The sequence below is a fragment of the Heterodontus francisci genome, chromosome 8 (genome assembly GCF_036365525.1).
Source record: "Heterodontus francisci isolate sHetFra1 chromosome 8, sHetFra1.hap1, whole genome shotgun sequence".
Taxonomy (NCBI): Eukaryota; Metazoa; Chordata; class Chondrichthyes; order Heterodontiformes; family Heterodontidae; genus Heterodontus; species Heterodontus francisci.
Genome location: NC_090378.1, coordinates 82,776,722 through 82,801,069, shown reverse-complemented (window position 1 = coordinate 82,801,069; position 24,348 = coordinate 82,776,722). Strand labels below are relative to the sequence as shown.

General features: G+C 41.8%; 1 protein-coding gene across 2 annotated transcripts; it reads right to left on the bottom strand.

The window, feature by feature from the left end:
• Nucleotides 1-1,500: 1,500 nt before the first annotated feature.
• mrpl37 (mitochondrial ribosomal protein L37) lies at nucleotides 1,501-24,303 on the bottom strand. Of its 2 annotated transcripts, XM_068037532.1 has the most exons (7): nucleotides 23,876-24,303; nucleotides 14,028-14,211; nucleotides 9,736-9,851; nucleotides 7,097-7,282; nucleotides 6,533-6,687; nucleotides 2,803-3,009; nucleotides 1,501-1,848 (listed from the first exon to the last, which is right to left on the bottom strand). In XM_068037532.1, exons 1-7 carry the CDS (start codon nucleotides 24,198-24,200, stop codon nucleotides 1,771-1,773), a joined length of 1,251 nt encoding a protein of 416 aa, XP_067893633.1. In that variant the 5' UTR covers nucleotides 24,201-24,303; the 3' UTR covers nucleotides 1,501-1,770. The 2 variants fall into 2 exon arrangements, with proteins under 2 accessions (XP_067893633.1, XP_067893634.1); XM_068037533.1 differs by lacking the exon at nucleotides 7,097-7,282.
• Nucleotides 24,304-24,348: the final 45 nt, after the last annotated feature.

Genomic DNA, 24,348 nt, shown 5'->3' with positions numbered 1-24,348 from the left:
AAAAACCCCTGCTGGGTAATTATTTGAAGACAGGTGCCTACCGGTAACTTTACAATTCAAACCTGTGACCCTTGCCAAAAAAAAACACATCCGTGGATTCCATTTCAGTTTATTTAACAAAAAATGGAAGCATTCGTAACACTACTCTCAAACTGACTTTACTACTGCCCTCCAACCCTGCCAATCATTCCTTCTCAGCACAAAAATGACTCTCCCATTCATATCTTTGACAGCCCCTCTTAAGGTATGTACTCACCACAAGTTCCCACAGCTTAGTCCCCGTTGGTAGAATGCATTAGGCCCAAGCTGTGGGGATATCAATGAAAAGGAACAGTTCCAGAAATACCTGGGAAACTGAAAAACTTTCCTCTGCATCGCCATCTAAACATTTTAGTGATGAGGATTGCTTTTTTAATGTCCTGAGAGGTTCAGTATCTCGGCTACCCTTGGCTGCTCAAGTTCAAATCTGCCAGATCTTGTATTTCATTCAAAAAGCCCATAGCTTCCCAGGCATGAGGTCAGAAACCTTTTGAAAAGTGATGGAAGCAATTCAAGTGGTTTCCTCTGAAACTTGAAATGCTCTGTGAGTTTGTATAAAGTCAGCACCTGCCCTCAGTTTTGGAGGTTTTGGTCTTTAGATAGAAACTTTAACAAAAGCATTGAAAGGCAAATCAATGGTTGAACTTACGGTTTTAGAGAGAAAAAAAGGTTCACCACATTAGAATCTTCAGTGATTGCTGATAAAAGCATTTGCCATCTTTCTTCACCTATCTTGTGATTTCCAGGAAATTAACACAATACACATGGCAATGGCAGGCTAGGGTCCAGATGAACATGGGAAATCCAATTATAGTAATGTGACAGATTAATGTGGCGATATTAAATATTTGGACATTTTAACAGGCTTGGTCCATTGAAAAGAGAAGGCTGAGGGGTGACCTAATAAAACATCTTTAAAATAATGAAAGTTTCCAAATGTAGGGAACAGCAAACTTAGAGGTCATCAATATGTCAGTCACCAAGAAATGAAATGGGGAATGCGGAAGAAACTTCTTTACCTTGAAAGTGGTGAGAATATGGAACTTGCTACTATGGAAAACAGTTGAGAGAGTAGATGCATTCAATGTGAAGCTAGATAAACAAATGAGGGAGAAAAGAATTGAGAGTTATGCAGAGTTGATTGGGAAAGATGGGAGGAGGCTCGAGTGCAGCATAAACACCGGCACAGACTGGTTGGGCCGAATGTCCTATTTCTGTGCCATATGTTCTATGTAATTCTGGAATTCCCATAGAAATGTGTACATAATTTTAAATGGAGCACTTGCCCGATATATGACTGAGGGTCTGGAGTTTTTCACAACTTAAGGAAAGATGTAGTCTTGTTCAGCAACTGAAATTTAAAATATAGATGGACTTTTACTTGTTTCAGTTAGTGCATTGTTTCTATAGCTCCGCTGCTGTCTTGGGCTGAAATTGGGCATGATACAAATGAACATGAGAGATTGTGAATTTTTTTTTTAATAAAGTACCATTATCCACATAAATAATTCAAAAAGTCTCTGACTTGAATAATTTTGAACATACATTTGTCACAGCTCCAGTCTTCATAAAAGTTTAAGTATTATTGATTTTGTATATGTTTACATTGTTTATACTTCAAATCAGTTTACAGTCTGTATTTCTTACGGTATCCAACTGAGATCCTTTGTTTCCTGATGTTTGCAGGTTAGTAATAGTTCTCCATAAGAGTGAACGGTTGTCCATGTGATTCTATACAGCTCCATGCAAGTACAAGGCAAGGAACTTACTGAATGTCTCTGGACAATATCCAGACAGCCCAGCAGGAACCTAGGGAGAAGAAACCATCAATTCCAACACAAGAAGGTCAGTCAATATACAAGTTTTGCTTAAATTATACTAGAGGTACAGTTATGGTAGTGGATGAGTAATTCAGAAGCCTTGACTAATAATCCAGAGATTGTATTTAAATTCAATTAATTAAATAAATCTGGAATAAAAAGTTAGTATCAGTCATGGGGACCATGAAACTACTAGATTGTTCTAAAAACCTATCTGGTTCAATACTGTCCTTTAGGGAAGTAAATCTGCTGTCCTTGCCCAGTCTGGCTTACAGCAGACCCACAGCACTGTGGTTAACTCTTAGTTGCCCTCTGAAATATGGAGGCAGTTCATCACCGCCTTCAAGGGCAATTAGGGATGGGTAATAAATGCTGGTCTTGCCAGTGGTGCCCCTATCCTGTGAATGAGTTTAAAAAAAAACTTCTGGAGATACCTTATCCAATTTATTAAAACAATCCAATTAATTTACTGTGGGATTTAACTATTGCACAACAGCTGATAACCGTGAAGGAAGCTTATTTACAGCAAGGTTCCACATTTACTGGATCATTAAAATTGTTCAAAACTGATCTAAATTGCCCAGTCACATGCATAGAAAGTTCATAATTTTAGATAGGTAGGCTGATCTCAAGTCATTGTGCTGTGACAATAATGGGATTGGAGGCAAGTAAGTGGTTGAGGTTTTTTCCTCCAATATCCCTACTCTGGATTGCTATTCATGTAATGCTGTAATTTGTGACAGAATGTGATACCTCGACATCGGAAGTAATCTGTTGACATTCACCAAATAGCCTCACAGGAAGACTATCCACTTGGGTGAGGTCATGGAAGGCTGCAGACATCAGTGTGCGGGGCAGGGAATCAATCATTGAAACAAAAATGTGTCACTGCCATTGCTGATGCATATTCTTGAGCAGCACTTCCCCAACAACTTGTACTTGCCTGGATCATTTTTTTTCTGATTGTTGGGAGGCACTTTGCATAGTCATACAGCAGTTGATCTCTATCTAACCAAATTAGGTTTTTCACACCATCATTTGATGATTGTAGATCTGTGGTATTTAACTGCAGCACCAGAAATTGGAATATCCTTCCATTTGTGGCAATACATTGTACTGTGATAGGGTTATCCAACACTTTGGGATCTTCCTGTGAGATAGAAAACAGTAAGTAAGCAGGTTCACCTAAAATCCATTCACTTCAGCATTTGCAGGACAATGTTTCATCTGTAATAGAATAAACCAACCAGTACAATAAACAAGGTTAGTTCAGCTGCATTCAATTACGTGAAAAGAGAAGCTAGACATTAAACTCCAAGTTCCCTGTAATACATCACACTATAAGCACCTGAATATAATTATACATAATGCTTTAGCTGTCCAGTACAATAAATCCTGTAAGGCTAGATTTAGCTTGTTGGCTTTCGGAATTTCTGATTTTCTTTTTGCCCCCATGGTTATCTCTTTCTGAATAAATGTTTTCCTCTTTATCCATCAGGCTTAATAACTCGCAGGCAAACAGTTTCTGTCACCCACAGCCTGCTCCCAGGTGCCTGGAATGCTGACTTATAAATCATAGAATAATACAGCATGGAAGGCAGCTATTCAGCCCATCAATCTGCACTGGCTCTTTTGAGGAGCAATCCAGTTAGTCCCACTCCCCTGTTCCACATATCCCTGCAATTTTTTTCTCCAAGTATTTATCCGATTCCCTTTTGAAGGCTACTGCTAAATCTTTATCTAGAAGCCTATCACTTGTTGCATAAAATTTTTTGCTCATGTCACCTGGTTATTTTGCCAGTCACCTTAAATCTGTGCCCTCTGGTTATCGACCTTTCAGCCACTGGAAACAGTTTCTCTGTTTACTCTATCTAAACGCTTCATGATTTTATACACCTCTATCAATCTCCTCTTACCCTTCGCAGCTCTAAGGAAAACAACCCCAGCTTCTCCAGTCTAGCCACATAACTGTAATCCCTCATCCCTGGAACCTCTCTCCAAAGCTTTCACATCCTTCCTCAGTGTGGTGCTCAGATTTGGACACCACATACTCTAGCTGGAGCAGAACTAGAATCACAAAAACAGATTATTTGCTCATTATCACATTGCTGTTTGTGGGAGCTTGCTGGGAACAAATAGGCTGCTGGATTTCCTAAATTACAACAGACACGGCACTTTGAAAGTACTTCACTGGCTGTAAAGCACTTTGAGATGCCCAACAGTCAGGTAAGGCGCTATATAATGCAAGTTTTTTTTTGTATAACTTCCTGACTTTTGTACACTCTGCCTCTATTTATAAAGCCTAGAATCCCATATGCTTTAATAATTGTTTTGTTAACCTGACCCGCCACCTTCAAAGGTTTATGCACAAACACCACCACCAGCCCCCGCCAAGGTCAATGTTCTTGCATCCCCTTTAAAATTGAACCATTTAGTTTGTATTGTCTCTCTTCCGCCTACCAAACATTTAGCACCTTACACTGTTCTGTGTTGAAAATTCTCCAACTTGCTCCCACTCTGACCTTTCTGTCCTTGGTCTGCTGCAATGCTCAAGGCAAGCTTGAGGAACAGCACCTCATCTTTTGACTGGGCACTTTACCGCCTTCCTGACTCAACTTTGAGTTCAATAATTTTAGATCATAACCTCTGCCTCCATTTTTGTTCTTTTTTCTTTCTTTTTTGCTAGTTCCCCCCCCCGCCTTGCCCTCTTGTTTCTTTTTGTATCCCTTTACTTCATGTTTGGACAGCTGCTATCCTGCCATTCACACCTCATCCAGCCATATATTTTGTTTCTTTACTTGTCCCATTACCACTCCCTTTGGCTTTGTCCTTTAATCTGTCCTGTCCTCCACCCTATCTCAGATCTTTTTTGTTGTTCTCCCCCCACCTGTGACATTTATAACTTCTGACCGTTCTGATGAAAGGTCACAGACCTCAACGTTAACTCTTGTTTCTCTCTCCACAGATGCTGCCTGATCCGCTGAATATTTCCAGTGTTTTGTGTTTTTGCTTAACAAATCTGTGCTGGTTCTCATTTATTAATCCATGCTTGTCCCAGTGGCTGTTGAATTTTCTTCCAGATTATTGTTCCTAAAAGTATCCCCACCACTACTTTTAAACTGACTGGCCTGTAACTGTCAGGTTTATCTTTTTTTTTCCAACAAAGGTGTAACATTTACAAGTCTCCAGTCCTCTGCCACCATCCCTGCACCTAATGCAGACTGGAAGATTGTGGCCAACACCTCGGATTTCTACCCTTACTTCCCTCAGCAAGTTAGGATACCATCCCATCTGGACCAGGTGACTTAGCCACTTCAAGTACTGCCAGCCTCTCTAGTATCTCCTCATTATCTATTTTTATCTGATCCATTATCCTGGCAAAGTCCTCTTCCTTGCTAAGCACCAGAAGCAAACTACTGATTTAGTACCTCAGCTATGCGTTCTGTCTCCACAACTCTATTTTGGACCCACCCCTTCTAACAATCCTTTTAGTGTTAATATGCCCATAGAAGACCTTTGGATTGCCTTTTACGTTATTTGCCAATCTATTCTTGTACAGTCTTATTTCCTTTTCCACTTCTTCGCTGTACTTTATATTCAGCCTTCTCCCTTGTATTATTAAGGTGATATGGCATACGCCCATTTTTTCTTCTACATCCTACTCTCTAACTCCTTTGCTATCAAGGGGGTTCTGGCTTTAGTTGTTCTCCCTTGTGGAGTGTACTAGACTGTACCTGAACCATCTCCTCTTTAAAGGTCGCCCATCGTTCAGTTACATTTCTGCCTGCCAATCTTTGACTCCAATTTAGCTGAGCCACATACCGCCTGAATTCAGCACTCCTCCAGTTAAATATTTTTATTCTAGATTGCTGCTTGTCCTTCTCCACAACTAATCTAAGCCTTACGATACTATGATCACCATTCATGAGATGCTCCCTAACTGACATTCTCTCCACTCACTTCATTCCACAGGACTAGATTCAGCAATGCTTCTTTCCTTGTTGGGCAAGAAACATACAAATCAAGAAAATTCTCCTGAACACACTTCAGAAATCCCTCCTTCTGTCTTTAACACAATCTCTGCCCCATTCAATATTGGGGTACTTAAAATCTCCCATTATCACTACTCTATATAGTTCTTGCACCTTTCAGTGATTTCTTTGCAAATCTGCCCCTCCCTCTCCTTCCCTTCTGATTTTTCCATGCCTCTACTGAAAGATGCAACAACATCCATCACTGTCCCATACCACCAAACATCAAGGTAAAGCAGAGTGCACTCTCAAATTCATAGTCATAGAGAGATACAGCACTGAAACAGGCCCTTCGGCCCACCAAGTCTGTGCCGACCAGCAACCGCCCATTTATACTAATCCTACATTAACCCCATATTCCCTACCACCTACACTAGAAACAATTTACAATGCCAATTTACCTATCAACCTGCAAGTCTTTGGCTGTGGGCGGAAATCCACGCGGTCACAGGGAGAACTTGCAAACTCCACACAGGTAGTACCCAGAACCGAACCCGGGTCGCTGGAGCTGTGAGGCTACGGTGCTTGCCACTGTGCCGCCCATTTAACCACAAAAACGTTAAATTTAAGTGGAATTTCTACTTAAACACATGCACATTGCAATATGCAGAAATGTAACTGAGCAGAGACAGCGACACTTACACCATATAGCAGCTTGGCCCTTGCAAGGGCATTTGCAAATGTGAACATGATCATCTTGGCCCTCAGTGGTTCTTCTCTGAACCTTGCCATGTTAACAGAGGACTCTGTAATATACAGTGTGTGCGCATGAGGAAAAGGGTACCCATCACGGAAACCTGTATCGATGCAATTAAAAGAATCATAAATTGGTGAGAGTATTGCAGAAGGAGTGCTTGATGTTCCAAAATCAAAGTACATGGTCACAAAAATCATTCCATTAAACTGAACTTTCAAAATAATTTTTCAGATTATATTTATCCCTTTTCTGCACTGAGATATTTCTTTCCTTCAGCCCTTTCATCAACCCATTATCAGAAACAAGAAAGGTGCGCTCAGTAATATAAAAGCAAAATACTGCAGATGCTGAAAATGCTCAGCAGGTCTGGCAGTATCTGTGGAGAGAGAAGCAGAGTCAACGTTTCAGGTCAGTGACCTTTCATCAGAAGGTGCGCTCAGTGTTTTGCCAATTTAACTCTAAATGGGTGCTAAGCAGCATGTAAACGGACTACTCTATCAAAAACCCACCTGTATCATTGCGTACTTCATAGACATGCGTTTGCTGCAGGTCAATGTTGGGAGAGATAGGATAGAAAGCTGGGAGGGCATGACTTTTAGTGCTTAATATCTCTTCTTTTCCTGCTACTGCTGGTAAAGGCTGCTTACTACTCAAGAGGATTCCATTCAAACCACTAACCCGGAATATGTCAGACTCTGCAAAGAAAATAAAATATTTATTAAACAGTGAAATAACTACTGGTATTGAGCTAAAATCCTGTCCAATCAGCTGCCCTATAATTTTCCCTCATCTGTTGTCTATCTCCTGAGAGTGCTGACTCTTTGCGAGGTACAGTTTCTTGGGTGCTAGTCATCTTCAGGCACCTTACACATGGGTGCACTGTCCATGTGGTAATCTATACATATCATTTGACTGGAAACACTGCAATCAAACATAATCCCATCCTTCTTATTCACATATGCATTTTCCAATAATCCAGATTAACCAGTAAAACCTACAAATCTTGAAAACCTGAATAATGCTGGAAATACACAGCAGGTCCATCAACATCTGAAGCGAGAGGACCGATCATAATTTTAGCTGTAAAACCCTTCAACAGAACTGAACCTAGCTCTTCTCTTTGGATGTCCAGTTAGAGTTGCTGGATGACCAGTGTTTTTCAACTGTGCTGTGGCCAATAAAATGCCTGCTTGATTGTGATCAGAATCAACCAACTCAGCAGACGGGGTCAAACCTACACCTTTTTTGGTGATGTGGTTCAACTCCACATTGGAAAGTGCATGTCAACTGAGCGAACAGTAGGGCACCTATATTTATTTCAGCAGTAAGTGCACTGAATGCTTCTTGCTCAAAGTATTAAACACATAATCGTAGAGCACAGGAGGCCATCATCGTGCCCATGCTACCTCTTTGAAAGAACTATCTAATTAGTTTCATGGCCCTGCTCTTGTCCCTTATCCCTGCAAAAAGAATAATCCTTTTCAAGTATATATCTAATTCCCATTCAATTATTTATGGAAAAAACTGCTTTTGGAATCTTCAAAGGGTGAATATATTGGCTGTACTCAAATCTAGGTATTGAGTTCTCAGCTTTGTTTCACAAAATATAGTTAATATAATTAACTATTAGCTGGCTTTTCTTGGTACCCTCTTACATTAACCAATGACTTATGTCAATCACAACCAGGAAACCTGAACAGGAAATACAGGTTTTTTAAATATCTGATATAATTGTTTTTATTAAGTACCTATGAGCACTGCAAAGGAATAAATACAGTCCAAAAGAGCCTTTTCATTAGAGATTCATTGCTTTTTTTGGTTTTATTTCAACACAAGTTAATGTGCTAACTTATCAAAAAAAATCAATTTATTATAACTATTTATTGAAATAAGTAAGAATGTTTGAGTACAATTACTGTTGTCATGTATTTGTCAAATCTATTTGTGACAGGGCAAGTTGTCAGCGCAGTTGAGAAAGCTTATGGGATATTTGACTTTGTAAATCACTGGTAGGCCTCAGCTAGAATAACGTACACAATTCTGAGCACCGTGCTTTAGCAAGGATATCAAGGCCTTACAGAGAGTACAGAGGTGGCTACTGAGAATGATACCAGTGATGAGGGACTTGTTACGTCGAGAAATTGGAATTTTTCTCAGAGCAGAGAAGGTTAAGGGGTAACCTAATAAAAGGTGGGAGAGAGAAAGACAGACTTGCATTTATCTAGCACTTTTCACTACCACCAGATGTCTTAAAAGCTCCTTACAGCCAATGAAGTACTTTTTTAAAGAAAAAAGTGTAGTCACTGTTGTAATGTAGGCAACACGGCAGCCAAGTTGGACACAGCAAACACCTACAAACAGCAATGTGATGATGACCAGATAATCTGTTTTTGTGATGTTGCTTAAGGGATAACTCTCCTTCTCTTCGAAATAGTACCATGGGATCTTTTACATCCACCCGAGCAGGCAGATGAGGCCTCTGTTTAAACCTTTCATCTGAAAGATGGTACCTCAGAGTGCAGCGCTCCTTCATTACTGCACTGGAGTGTCAGCCTCTTTTTTGTTCCCCTGAAATGAGACTTAAACCTGGAACCTTGTGATTCCGGTGAGGTGAGAGTGTTACCAACTGAGCGTTGGCCAACACTCAAAATAATGACAGCTTTTGTTAGACCAAGTAGGGAGAAACCATTTCCTCTGGCAAAGCAGGTCATTAACATGAGATTATAGATTTAAAATAATTGGCAAAAGGCCTGGAGGGGAAATGAGGATTTTTTTTTCCATACAGAGGGTTGTTAAGATGTGGAACACATGACCTCAGAGTGGATGAAGCAGGTTCCATAGGAGCTTTAAAAAGGCAGTTGGACATGTACCTGTAAAGGACTAAGTTGCAGAGTTATAGGATTAAATTGTACGGGTCTTTCAAAGAGCCATTACAGACACGATTGGCCGAATAGCCGCCTCCTGTGCTGTAAAAGTTCTATGATTATATACTATCGGCAGTTTCTGTGAACGGACAACACCAGATTTTTTTTGTTAGAAATAAAGCCAATGAGTATTTGAATGAGAATATATTTTCCTTTTCTGGTAATGCCCATGAGCAAATAAGTTTTTACATATTGCTACTCATACAGAAGTCCCACTGACTAACCTCTCTCCCACATTGCTGCCACACTGTAATTTTCAGCCAGAATCCTGTTTCCAAGTGTGGGAAATCGTGGCTGCAAGATCCTGCATAAGTGCAAGAGGTCCTGCATCAGCACAGGGCTGAAAAGAAAAAACACCACAAAAGTTAAGAAAACTGTCTCTCTCTTCCCCTCCATTTTGTCACTCAGTGTCAGTGTACACACCAAGATCAAGTATATCCAGTCAGCTGAAGAGTTAAAGCTGCCTTCATACTCTCCCAAACTCAGAATAGCATCCCCATTTACATCACTGTGAAATGTTATACTTGGTACATTAAGTTAAGCTTGTGACCTTGAAGTGAATTTAACCATTTTTGTGCCAATTAAGGGATAGATTTGTGCTGTTGGCTCACATCTGCTAGCAACTAGATCAAGCTAGCAGAGAGTTTAATTGCATCAGATATTAGCCATGGTTCAGTGGTAGGCACTCTCATCTGGAGAAGGTTCTGGGTTCAAGTCCCATACCAAAGAGTCGAGCACAGAATCTAAGCTGACACACCAGTGCACTGTTGGGAGGTACCGTTTTTTGGATGAGATGTTAAACCGAAGCACCATCTGACTCTTCAGGTAGATGTAAAAGATCCCATGGCGCTATTCAAAGAAGAAAAGCAGGGGAGTTCTTCCAGTGTCCTGGCCAATATTTATCCTTCAACCAATGTCACTAAAAAAGATTATCTGATGGTTATCTCATTGCTCTCTGTGCAAATTGGCTGCTGGGTTTCCTACATTAAAACAGTAACACCACTTCAAAACTAATTAATTGGCTGTAAATTGCTTTGGGATGGCTTGTGTTCATAAAGTGCTGTATAAATGCAAGTCTTTTCTTCTGTCAGTGTAGGCTGGGTTGATGTGAAAGGACTGTGCAATAACTCACTGCACCACTGAATTCTTCAATTTCAAATCCTGTAAGGAATTGTATTATGCCTATAGCCAGCCAACATATGGCCAGGGGGAGGAAAGGAGAGACAAACACACGCAGAACAGCAGAAGGAACCAGAAAAGGAGCAGGATGAAAGAGCAAGAGGAAAGACTCGTGTTTCGAGGGAATATAAGGATGATTCAGGTGGGGGGGGGGGGGGGGAAAAGAGGTGAATGAGCCAGAAAGGAGGATGGGATCTTTGCTATTCTGTTTCTGTATGTGTGTTACTTTGTGGGGGGCTTGCATTATTTTGCTAACCCATGTAGCCTGCTGAGCATGTCCAGCATCGGCAGTATTTTGCTTTTATTATACATAGCCTACTTATTGCTTGTCCACATATCTCCAATAGGGCATCGCTGCTTTATGCAATAGAGTAAAGGTAACAGGACTGATGGGCCCCAGCATCATCAGACAGTTTCAGGCTTACATTACAGGGAGGGAGGGAACGGGGAGAGACCCAAAATTGAATTTTAAACGCCCAATAAACAAGGGAAAAAATACGTATATGACTCATTCCACGAGTGTTGGGAGACTGCAAGTCCTCAGTCACACGCAACTGTTTACATTTATGATGGAAATTCTGTATGTAAGTGTTGGCATAAAAATGACCAAAAATCATGAGTGAAAAAGAATGAATGGATCTAATGTTTCTACAAAAACTTGCATTTATATAATGTCCTTAATTTTGGGAAAATATCACAGGAGTACAATCAAACAAAATCTGACACCAAGCCAAAGGAAGAGATATTAGGATGAGTAACTAAAAGTTTGGGTGGGAGAAGCAAGGCAGAAATATCTCTGCTTTTCCTAGACTCGCAAATTAAAAACAAAAAACGCGATAGAAGCAGTAGCCATGTTTTTCATTTTCAAAATCCCAGTATCCTGCCCTCACTACAAATTTAAATAACATAGAACAGAAATGTTCAAAGCTGAAACAGGACAAAGCCCTGCTTCTGTCACAGTACAGTTCCTAGTAATATGTTAACTTAACATACTATATTGGAGTTCCACAGTCTAAAAATGTTTGGTTACCATGTTGACAGTGGTATCCCTGAACACAAATGACCCAAACAGCAGCAAAACTTACTTTTATGGCTGTTCTGCAGAACATAAGCCGTAATGTAATTAGGAGTGTGAACATTTGTGGCTGTGTTCCAAATACAATTCTTCTTTCACACAAATTCTGAAAGGTAAGCCACCCTGACTTGATGGATACTGTATGCATTAGTGGGCCTGCCAGGATTTTCAAATCCTTTTGTTTTTGTTAATATGTAAAATCTATCATGAATAAAGAGTCTAAGAACATATAATCACATCCAGCATAAGTATTGTAACACTACTAACTGCAACAAAAAAAAAAATCAGCAGCAATTTACTGCTACTACTTCATAATTGTTATTAACCTTAGAGGTTTTTTCCAGCTCAACATCTACAGTGTTGTGAGAAATTCATTATTTAGGATTCAAAATAAATGATCAGAAGCACACATTAAATTAGTCTGAATTCCCTATAAATGAATGAATTTACTGGTACCATTACTGAATAACGTAAAGATCTAAGCCAAAATGTGCAGCAGCGCTAGGCACCATGAGCCAGCAAGGCACCACACTTGGCCTAAAGCTGCTTTAAATTGTCATTGGTTCATGTGTGTGGCTCTCTCAAGACCCATTCTCCTGTTTGAAAAGTGTAATTATTGGCTGCAAAAGTGGGTCCTAGCATTCCATACATGCAGATTGCCTCGGTCAGTGACAATTAAGGCCATGATATGGTAATAGGGAAATGGCTTGATAACATATTTAAGTCATGTCCAGGATCACACTGATGTCATTGGAACAGCACAATTTTTTTTTTGTTTCATGGGATATGGGCATTGCTGGTCAAGCCAGCATTTATTGCCCCATCCCTAATTACCACAAGAAGGTGGTAGTGAGCTGCTGCCTTGAACCACTGCAGCCCATGTGGGGTAGCTACACGCACAGTGCTATTAGGAAGGTAGGTCCAGGATTTTGACCCATGAACGGCAATATAGTTCCAAGTCAGGACGGTGTGTGGCTTGGACAGGAACTTGCAGGTGGCGGTGTTCCCACGCATCTGCTGCCCTTGTCCTTCTAGGTGGTACAGGGCACAGGTTTGGAAAGTGCTGCCCGAGTATCCTTGGTGCGTTTCTGCAGTGCATCTTGTAGATGGTACACATTGCTGCCACTGTGAGTTGGTGGTGGAGGGAATGAATGTTTGTCAATGGGGTGCCAATCAAGCGGGCTGTTTTGTCCTGGATGGTGTCAAGTTTCTTGAGTGTTGGAGCTGCACCCATCCAGGCAAGTGAGTATTCCATCACACTCCTGACTTGTGCCTTGTAGATGGTGGACAGGCTTTGGGGAGTCAGGAGGTGAGTTACTCACCACAGGATTTCTAGCCTCTGACCTCTTGTAGCCATGGTATTTGTATGGCTACTCCAGTTTCTGGTCAATGGTAACCCCCCAGGATGTTGATAGTGATAGCGACAGTAATGCCGTTGAATGTCAAGGGGAGATGTTTAGATTTTCCCTATTGCAAAATGAAGCTGTCCAGAAGACCCAGTAAAAAATAAGTCTTACTGGCCATTGGTTTTAAAAATCCAATGAGATTAGTTTAACAATATTGTCAGTGGCACAATAATATAAAAGCAGCTCGATTCCCCATAAGCAGCAGGATAAAGAACATTGCATCATAATCAGCCATCTGTGTTTCTCTTGGCTGGTTTAGAGTGTAGCATGTGGAACCACAAAAAAGAAATTAGCATTTTAAGTATAAGCTCAGACAACAGTCATGCCAGAGTTGAGGTTTCACAATCTGGACTATACATAATTAAAAAACATGCTTAATTGATCTACCAATTACTACAAATTTGGCAACCTCTGATCGGATGTGAATCTTGTTAGAGTTCAATATCAGGCTAAATGCAGGTATTCGAATGGGACAGGGAAATTTCAGTAGGTCATGTAGGCAATATTATGCTTTAAAACCTCATTAACTCCCCGGTTTCTCTTAATTTACATGATCTATACAAATGGCCTAAACTTCCACCAAACCAAGAAGATTAGTATTAATTTGCACTACAAACAAGTTAGTGAGCTTTACTTTTGGTATGCTTTCCTTGTTTTCTCCTTCCTCTCAAAGGTCCCAATTCATGCTGAAGTTCTGCAGGTTGGTCCATCTTCTAATACTACCAGGAATCTCTCTTCATTTTTCTTAGGAAGTATCCTATCATTTTCCCCACATTAAATTACCGTTTACCAAGCAACATTTCTCAAGAATTTCACAAAGAAAAATTCTAACTTCAATCGCAACATATCTGCTCACCAAAAACGATCTCTTTTGGGACGAATTTCAGTGGTGGTCCAAAAACGAGCATGACTGACAGCTGCCTTAACACGCTCATCCTGGTCTTCAATGCGATTCGCAGGATCTTCAGCTATGCTTAGTATCTGCTTAGGAAGGCCCTCTATTAGTTTAGACTTGGTCAGCCAAAGAGCTTGTTTAACACCTGGAAACAAAAATAAATCCTAATGTGTGCTAGTTTAAAGATAGGCAACACTACTGCAGTAGATCAGGAAACTCAATGTAATAATTCTAATAATATAGTAAAATGCCCATGGCATGGCCCAAAGTCAGTTAACAAATAAACACTACTTTTTATATACAAAATGTCAACAGAGTTGAGAGACTTTATAAAAAAAAAGTTGCTTTACAGAGCCAGCAACTACACTGACAGCAAAACTGAATGGGAGATACAAACAGTAATTTACAATTGTAAAAGTTGCAGTAGCATAAAATTACCATAATTTTTTACATCAGGAACTAAGGTTTGTGGACAGGAAATTTGTTTCCTATACAAGATTTTTAATGATACATACATGCAGTTATACAAAACATAACATAAATAGGAGGAGTAGGCCATTCGGCCCCTCAAGCCTGCCCTGTCATTCAATAAGATCATGGCTGATCTGCCCCAGACCTCAACTCTTTCGTGCCAGCTCCTCATAGCCCTCAACTCCCCAATATTTCAAAAATCTACCTACCTCCTCTTTAAATACTTTGTGATCTAGCCTCCACAACACTCTGGGGTAGAGAATTCCAGACATTCACTACCCTCAGAAGAAATTCCTTTGCATCTCAGTGTTAAATGAGTGTCCCCTTATTCTGTAACTATGTCCCCTAGTTAGAGATTCCCCCACTAGTGGAAACATCTTCTCAACATCTACCCTGTCAAGCCCCCTCAGAATCTTGTACGTTTCAATAAGATCACCCCTCATTCTTTTAAACTCTAATGAATAAAGGCCTAACCAGTTTAGCCGTTCTTGATAAGTCAACCCCTTCATCCCAGTGAATCTCTTTTGAACTGCCTCCAATGCCAGTATATCCTTTCTTAAAAACAGGGACCAAAACTGTACACAGTACTCCAGGTGTGGCCTCACCAATACCCTGTACAGCTGTAATAAGACTTCCCTATTTTAAAACTCCAACCCCCCAACAATAAAGGCCAAAATTCCATTTGCCGTCTTAATTACTTGCTGCACCTGCATGCTAACTTTGTGTTTCATGCACAAGAACACCCAGATCCCTCTGCGCTGCACTTTTTTTTTTAAAGAGTCTCTCTCCATTTAAATAATAGTCTGCCTTTTGATTCTTCCTACCAAAGTGCATAACCTCACTTTCCTACATTCAACTCCATCTGCCAAGTTTTTGGCCACTCACTCAACCTATCTATAATCCCCTCGCAGATTCCTTATGTCCTCATCACAACATGCCCTCCCACCTATTTTTGTATCGTCAGCAAATCTGGATATATTACACTCTGCCCCCTCCTCCAAGTCATTAATATAGATAGCAAATAATTGAGGCCCTAGGACCGATCCTTGTGGCACTCCACTAGTTACGTCTTTCCAACCTGAAAAAGATCTATTAATCCCGACTCTCTGTCTTCTGTGTGTTAATCAATCCTCGCTAATATATTACCTCCAATACCGTGAGCTCCTATCTTGTGCAATAATCTTTTATGGGGCACCTTCGGGAGAGCAGCAGAGAGGAGCGGACCTGTGGGGAGAACGCCCAGAGCGGAGCCGATAAATTGAGCCCGAGGATTGAGGCCCAGTCACTTACCTTCCTACAGCAGTCCAGGGACGCCGGAGTTTGAAAACAAAGTGAGCAGTGACGTCACAGGAAAGCTACAAGGTCATTGGTTGGTGAGTAACTTCTGTTAGGGAATAACTCTAAATAGCTGGGTAAGTAACTAAAAGTAAAGTGAAAAGTCTACATTTTAAAAAAATAATAGGTAGGTTTTTTTTTTAGGCAATCAAGGTGCCTAGTGTATCTTTGGATAATTTAAGGGGATAAATTAAGGGTAAGTCATGGCAGGGTAGCTCAGCAATGTGGGAAGTCAGGGACACTTCCAGTGTCCAGGAAGTGTTTCCAGCTGCAGCTACTCGAAATCCGCATTTCGGATCTGGAGCGGCGGCTAGAGATACTGTGGAGCATCCATGAGGCTGAGATCATCGTGGATAGCACGGACAGGGAGGTGGCCACACCGCAGGTAAAAACTGCTCAGGCAGAGTAGAAAAACTATGCAGATAATGCAGGAGCCCCCTGGGTCCATCTCCCTTTCTAACAGATCTTCCACTTCAGATACTGTTAGGGGAGATAACTTCTCGGGAATACAGCAAGAGCCAAGTCTGTGGCACCACAGGTGGCTCAGCTGCACAGGAGGGGAGGAAAAGGAGTGGAAGAGCTATAGTGATAGTGGATTCTATCGTAAGAGGTACAGATAGGCGTTTCTGTAGCCGCAAACGTGACTCCAGGATGGTATGTTGCCTCCCTGGTGCTAGGGTCAAGGATGTCACGAAGCGGCTGCAGGACATTCTGAAGGGGGAGGGTGAACAGTCAGAGGTCGTGGTACACATTGGTAACAATGACTTGGGTAGAAAGAGGAATGAGGTCCTGCAACAAGAATTGAGAGAACCAGGTAGCAGATTAAAAAGCAGGACCTCAAAGGTTGTAATCTCTGGATTACTACTGGTGCCACGTGCTAGTGAGTATAGGAATAGGAAGATAGAGCAGATGAATGCGTGGCCGAGGAGATGGTGCAGGAGGGAGGGCTTTAGTTAACAGCTTTACAAGATCATAGTCTTAAAAATCAAACTTTTCACCATTTATGTCCGCATCAGTGTTGGCAAGTCATTATCCGGAGAAAAAAAACAGCATTCTCCCACGTTTCATTCGATAAATTTGTTTCCCAAGATGATGAGCTGTCTCAATGTTTTATCCACTTACTCCAGGATGGTATTTAAATTACAAAAGTGCACAATCATAATGGACATTAAATGGAAATGAACTTGTATGAACATGCAGTAAGTACTGCATTAATATCAATTCAACCCCTATTTTAATTACTGTAAATTAGAAAATATTGCTGTAAAGCATATTTATTTTACTTGATTTTGATTCATCTATGAAAATGCACGTAGGCAGCAACAAAAAACAATTACTGTGGTACAGCATTTCCCAACTCATACAGGATTGATCCTGTATCAACCTACACACGGTCAGAGGTATTAAATCGAGATTACAGCTCAAAGTGTCAACAAAGTTAAGAATTTATTATGCAGAGTAAAACAAAGAATTGTTTTTATTTGTTCAAGGGATGTGGGAGTAGCTGGTTAGGCCAGCATTTATTGCCCATCCCTAATTGCCCTTGAGAAACTTGCCAGGCCATTTCAGAGGGCATTTAAGAATCAATCACATTCATTGCAGTGATATGTAGTCCAGACCAGATAAGGACAGCAGATTTCCTTCCCCAAAGGACATCCGTGAACAAGATGGGTTTTTACAACAATCGACAATGGTTTCATGGTAACCATTAGACTAGCCTCTTAGTTCCAGATTTATCAATTTAATTCAATTTCACCATCTACTGTGATGGGATTTGAACCCATGTCCCGAGTATTAGCTTAGGCCTCTGGATTACTGGTCGTGACATTACCACTACGCCACAGCCTCCCCTCATTATGTATCATTACACTTCACATTGTGGCAGTATATTCTACATTGTCACTGTGGTGTCCAGAAAAAGCAAGGAACGCTTCCAAGAAATTGCCCAACAGACACATTTTAAGTGAGGGAAAACAGGCATTCCACTAAATACAGTAGAAGTTCTAAGTTGAAAGGAGAGAAAGTGGTGAATTTAGATCAAGCTAAGATCTGGAACAAATCATAAAATGAGATCAAAATTTTTCCTATTTACAATAATGTTATTCCAATTAAATACAGAAGGGATAAGAAAAATTAGTGTCTTAAATGAACTCCTGAAAATAATATCGTGAAGTCTATTTAAAGTGATTTGTTTCATTGCAGTTTTGATTCCTCCAAGTAGAAAGATCGATAGTTTTAGAAGGGAGAAGTAGCAAATATCAGGGAGCAAGTTGCAAAGAGACATCAGAGAACTGGAGGGCAGGTTATAAAGACTTTCACGAGCCATGTTTAGACAAAGAGTTGTATGTAGTTTGGAAGATTCTGGCGAGGCATCCCTGGTCTACTACAATACATATATTTGCAGTGAAAAACACGATTACAAATACATTAATGTTTTCTGAGCATGGTGCAAAAATTGTGCCCAGTGAGCACAGGATATGTTTACATCTAAAAACAAATACATCTAGGAATAGTTTACATCAGTTTCCTCATCCATTCCCAATCATTCTTCATTCTCCAGTTTCATGCTTAATCTGATCCTTAACAACCTGTTGCATTTCTATTCTACCCAAATGACTCGCCCTTTATAACAAAGTTAGATCCCCCTTCTATTTGGCATCCTTTCCAGCCATACTCCCCCAAACCCACCCACCCACTGTTCGGTTTTCTCTATTGGGTACTTTTCCCAGTCACTCCATCCCTATTCCCTTTCTTTGAAACACTCTCCTTCTGTCCCTCCAATTTCAAAATCCTCTAACCAGACTTTTGCCTACCCTCAAATATTTTATTTTCCCTCCAGCTTTGCAGGTCATTTTTCCTGCTTTTTGTAAAACTCTGACGTGTTGTGTATTTCAGTACATGAGAGACTATGGTTATTATTTGGATACAGTTCAGGTAACTCAGGTGACTGACATGCACAACTGTGTCAATAACCACTTCAGGGTTATCTCTAGAATTTCAATAACAAAGTGATTACTGAAAACGCAGCCGGCAGCTTACGTCATCCGACTGCACCAACCTGCGCAGAGTGGTTCCTACCCTCTGCGCATGCGCTGCGTTCCGCAATGCCAGGACTGGTTAGCGCATGTGCAGATGACGTCATTGCGTAATGCGGGCAGATGGTGGGGGGATCTGGGCCGGAGAGAGCAGGGGTGGGGAAAGAGTGGGTACGGGGAGAGCGCAGCCGAAGACCTTGCTGGTGGCGGGTGCGCTCTCCTCCTTCCCTCCTGCTCGCTCACCACCCGCTTGCCACACCCCCGCCCGCTCGCTCCCTTCCCTTCGGCCATTGTGTGCTGCTATGTGTTTAGGTTGCCATCGTGTGATTATTTGAGCAGCGCCATCTTTAATCCTGGCAGCTGCCTGCGCCGCAGACTGAGACATTTTAGTGGCACAGGCTGCATTTGCATATGTGCCATTGCAGCACCACCTAGTGGTAGCATTGTCAGCAAACGCAGCCTTTCAATAAAGCTTTGATAGACATTGAAATTTACATCCAGCAGTACAGAGTGATTTTATTAGTGGCAAACTTAAAATATTCCTCTAATCTGTAGTTGCACTTTAGGCTTGCTAATTTTGCATTCGTGCCTTCTAGCTCTACAAGTTACAGTATAACTTAAAATAACCTCCATACATCAGACATTTAAACATTTTACATTCCTGGATCAGATTCCCACTTTAAGTGAAAACAACAACCCTGTAAGTCTCTTTTTAACTTGGAACCTCAAGTCCTGGGATCATCCTTATTGCTCTTTTCTGAACACCCTCCAGAGTATTCATGTCCTTTTGTAGAAGTGCATCTTTAAATATCCTAAGATGCAGCAAATGCAGTTTTACAAACTAGTTACATGACTTTTCAAATGTTCTTAAGATACAATCTTGATTCCTATTTGCCACCCAGCAGCTACCTCAACAGCCTCACTCTCTTTTCCAGCAAACATTCCAGCTATGTATTTTCATCCTGTCCCCATTCCTAGCTTATGTGGCAGCAGTCATCATCAGCAACTCCTAATTGGACACCTATTGTTCTATCATATTTTAGCACATCACACTCTTGCCATCAACCACTCTTCCAAGCTCCAAGATGATTCATTTGCTGAAATCTTATCCTTTTCTCTCGCCTTAGTCTTTCGTCTTTTTTTTTGTAGTTGTTCACTAGCAACGTGTGCACATGGTCTCCTAAATCTCTCCACAATTCCTAGCTTCTTGCCATTTAGAAAATACTCCAATCTGTCTATCTTAGGTGTAAAGTAGATGACCAAACACTTCTCCACAATTAACTCAATCTGGCAAGGTTTTGCCCACTCATTTATCAATGCCCCTTTGCAACTTTCTGGTCCCATTTACAAGAATTCATTGTGCTAGGAGACAGAGTTAATATTAACCAGGGAGGCCTGAGGTGATGGGCAAGCAGCGAGGAACAAAATACTAGCAGCTGTGTTTTGCACATGTTGGTGGGTAGCCAATAACAACTTGCCGTTATACAAACCCTTTAACGTAGTAAAAATCCCAAGGTGCTACAAAAGAGTGTTAAACATAATTTGGCACCAAGCCAAGTAAGGGAATATTACGGCAGATGACCAAACGTTTGGTCAAAGAGGCAGGTTTTAATGAGTGTCTTGAAAAAGGAAAAAAAGTTAGCGAGACAGAGGGGTTTGGGGAGTTCTAGATTTTAGGGCCTTGGCAGCCGAAGGCATAGCTGCCAATGGTGGAGTGATTAAAATCAGAATTGCACAAGATGCCAGAATTGGAGAACAGTTATGTCGAAGGGTTGTAGGAATTAAGGAGTTTACAGAGATAGGGAGAGTGGAGGCAGGTTCAACTGAAGCATTCAAAAGGGAGTTAGACGGTTATCTGAAAAGGAAGAATGTACAGGGTTAGGGGGAGAAGGCAGGGGAATGGCATTAAGTGAATTGTTCATAGAGCTGGTGCAGACACAATGGGCCGAATGCCCCCCTCCTGCATTGTAACAATTCTGTAATTCTGAGGCCATAAAGGGATTTGAAAACAAGGATGAGAATTTTAAAATCAAGTTGTTGCTTAGCCGGGAGCCAATGTAGGGCAGCAAACACAGCAACAAGAGGACATTAGAGAAATTGAGCCCAGAGGTAATAAAAGCAAGGATAAAGGTTTCCACAGCAGTGGGTCTGAGATGAAGTGGAGGCAGACATGCCAACTCTCTCAAATCTATTGAGGGAGAGCCAATTTCACAGTAAATCCAAATCTCATTTGCAAGAGGGCTCTGAAATGTTATTTTTTTGACAGGCAAAACACATCTTTCCTAGCTTGCTGCGTCCTGCCCCTCCCTAGTGGATCAGGTGATTACAAGGGTCGTTTCCCCTTCAGTATGGAAGCATAGCTTCCAGCAGACATATGGGGAACAGGTCGCAGACCAGTGAGTACCGAAGTCAGGGCAAAGATTGAAATTGATGGTCCAGATTCCACGATGTGAGAGATGAAGTCGGGCGGGGTGGTGGTGGGGGAGAGGAGGTAGCGGCCCAGGGTTTAGTGCCGTGTGGTCAGGGATCTACTGCATCCTTGGTGTTCAAACACCTGATGATCTGCTGCAACACAACATCGATACGAAATCTCTGATAAAAATCAGAATTCACAGCTTTCTCTGGGGGTACATCTGGGACACAATGACCAGAACCTAACTGGGTTTGATATTAAAACTGAAAAGGAAGGGGAACAGTCAATGATAAATGTACTTTACTGGAGCCAATTTCAACAAGTTGAATAGGGAAGTAGCACAAATATATTGGAAAGAAAAGATGGGAAATGTGTAAACTGGAGATGATTAGGGGAACAAAGTTTCATATTTATATTTACAACTGACAGATCCACAAATGCATTGATCAGTAACACACATGTAAATACATTATTATTATTTTTTTATCTTTGGCCTCCTTATCTCGAGAGACAATGGATAAGCGCCTGGAGGTGGTCAGTGGTTTGTGAAGCAGCGCCTGGAGTGGCTATAAAGGCCAATTCTAGAGTGACAGGCTCTTCCACAGGTGCTGCAGAAAAATTTGTTTGTCGGGGCTGTTACACAGTTGGCTCTCCCCTTGCGCCTCTCTTTTTTCCTGCCAATTACTAAGTCTCTTCGACTCGCCACACTTTAGCCCCGCCTTTATGGCTGCCTGCCAGCTCTGACGAACACTGGCAACTGACTCCCACAACTTGTGATCAATGTCACAGGATTTCATGTCGCATTTGCAGACGTCTTTAAAGCGGAGACATGGACGGCCGGTGGGTCTGATGCCAGTGGCGAGCTCGCTGTACAATGTGTCTTTGGGGATCCTGCCATCTTCCATGCGGCTCACATGGCCAAGCCATCTCAAGCGCCACTGACTCAGTAGTGTGTATAAGCTGGGGACGTTGGCCGCCTCAAGGACTTCTGTGTTGGAGATATGGTCCTGCCACCTGATGCCAAGTATTCTCCGGAGGCAGCGAAGATGGAATGAATTGAGACGTCGCTCTTGGCTGACATACGTTGTCTAGACCTCGCTGCCATAGAGCAAGGTACTGAGGACACAGGCCTGATACACTTGGACTTTTGTGTTCTGTGTCAGTGTGCCATTTTCCCACACTCTCTTGGCCAGTCTGGACATAGCAGTGGAAGCCTTTCCCATGCGCTTGTTGATTTCTGCATCTAGAGACAGGTTACTGGTGATAGGTGAACTCTTGAACCACTTCCAGACCGTGGTCGCCAATATTGATGGATGGAGCATTTCTGACGTCCTGTCCCATGATGTTCGTTACATTATATACAGTTAAATACTTATTAGCTAACAGATATAAAAATGCATTTATAGACACAGATGAGTCCAGTGGTAACATCCAAGTGCTCACATATTAAAAATTAATATTTACAACCCAATTTATTTGAAGTGTAAAAGAGATACACTGATCTAATGGACTGATACATATACAAACGCACTAATATGATGAACCCTCTCCTCTCCCCACGTGGAGTCCATTAGCTGAGAGGTCCGGGTTCTGCATCCAGTGCTTTTTACTGTAGACTCAATAGACTGATACCCTCAGTTTCCATAATCATACTCCGATAACATGAATGTTTATTTTTATAATTGTTTTTGTAAAGAGTTCTGACCTATTAAGAGATTAAATAAGCCACTAAAGTCTGAATATGAATGAAGTTTGAAATAAATAGCAACTCATGATTTTTATACCAAATCTCTTGATCTTTTAAGAGGTTATCTCATGATTAGGGCGGCACGGTGGTTAGCACCGCAGCCTCACAGCTCCAGCGACCCGGGTTCAGTTCTGGGTACTACCTGTGCGGAGTTTGCAAGTTCTCCCTGTGTCTGTGTGGGTTTCTGCCGGGTGCTCCGGTTTCCTCCCACCGCCAAAAGACTTGCAGGTTGATAGGTAAATTGGCCATTGTAAATTGCCCCTAGTTGTAGGTAGGAGAATGGTGGGGATGTGGTAGAGAATATGGGATTAATGTAGGATTAGTATAAATGGATGGTTGTTGATCGGCACAGACGCGGTGGCCCGAAGGGCCTGTTTCAGTGCTGTATCGCTAAATGAATAAATAAATTTATGAGACGGTGAGGGTTGACAGTGTTGTGGAAGCAAACAGTCTCCGTCATGAACTATGTGCCACGATTTTGCAGCATCTGGTTCAGCTTGAGCAGGTGGCCTGGGAGGGAGAACCCGCGGCAAGGGCAACAAACTTTAGGCCAGCGTTGCTGAAAAGGATGTCGTCGGTCTTTCTGGCATTCAATTCTAATTAATATTTCTAATTCCCATACGTTATTTCCAATGCTTTGCACAGTTGCAACTTCGACACATTCAATCTCTCCGCTGGCCCCTTTTCCCCTCGCTATTGACAGATTGCAACGTAAAGTTAGCCTCCTGACCAAGGGCAGGGGAAAACGCTAACACTTCCATGCATCAGTTCCCCGTCTGTACCCGGCGACGGGCAGCCCAGTCCTTACCCTCCAGCATCTTGGTTCTCTGGTGGAATGTATAACATGGCTTCCCCTTGTATAGCGGCATTTCCTCATACTTGGGGCCCCGGCGATGGAAAGGGTCTTCCCAACCTCTGTCCCAGACCGGGCACTTGGGGTCGGCCAGGCCAGGCACGTAGTGCATCCTATCCCAGTAGGTGATGGGCTCCAGGCCGGGGATTTCAACGGGCTCCAACTTTTTCTGCGATTGCTGAGCCCGGGCAGACAGACTGGCGGCAACATACAGAAGACGGCGGCCTGAGAATGCAGGCACTAAATTTGCCGTACCAACACACAAAGCCCCCTTCCACATCGTGGAACTTTTTTTTTTAAAGACAGTTAATCCGAAGCTTCTAGCGAAAGGCCCGGCCTCGTTACTCTAGCAACAAAGTCCCGAAAGGCATGGCGGGTATTGAACTTTAACCCCCGTTGTCTTGTGGATTTGATTGACATTAGAATTG

What these genes read in the sequence shown, in the direction of transcription:
- mrpl37 (XM_068037532.1), bottom strand. Translation starts at nt 24,200, where the DNA reads ATGTGGAAGGGGGCTTTGTGTGTTGGTACGGCAAATTTAGTGCCTGCA. An exon ending in GAGAACCAAGATGCTGGAGG is followed by an intron (nt 14,212 to 23,875) that starts GTAAGGACTGGG and finishes TTTTGTTTCCAG; the next exon opens with GTGTTAAACAAGCTCTTTGG. An exon ending in TCAGAAAAAAAATGATCCAG is followed by an intron (nt 1,849 to 2,802) that starts GCAAGTACAAGT and finishes TCTTCTCCCTAG; the next exon opens with GTTCCTGCTGGGCTGTCTGG.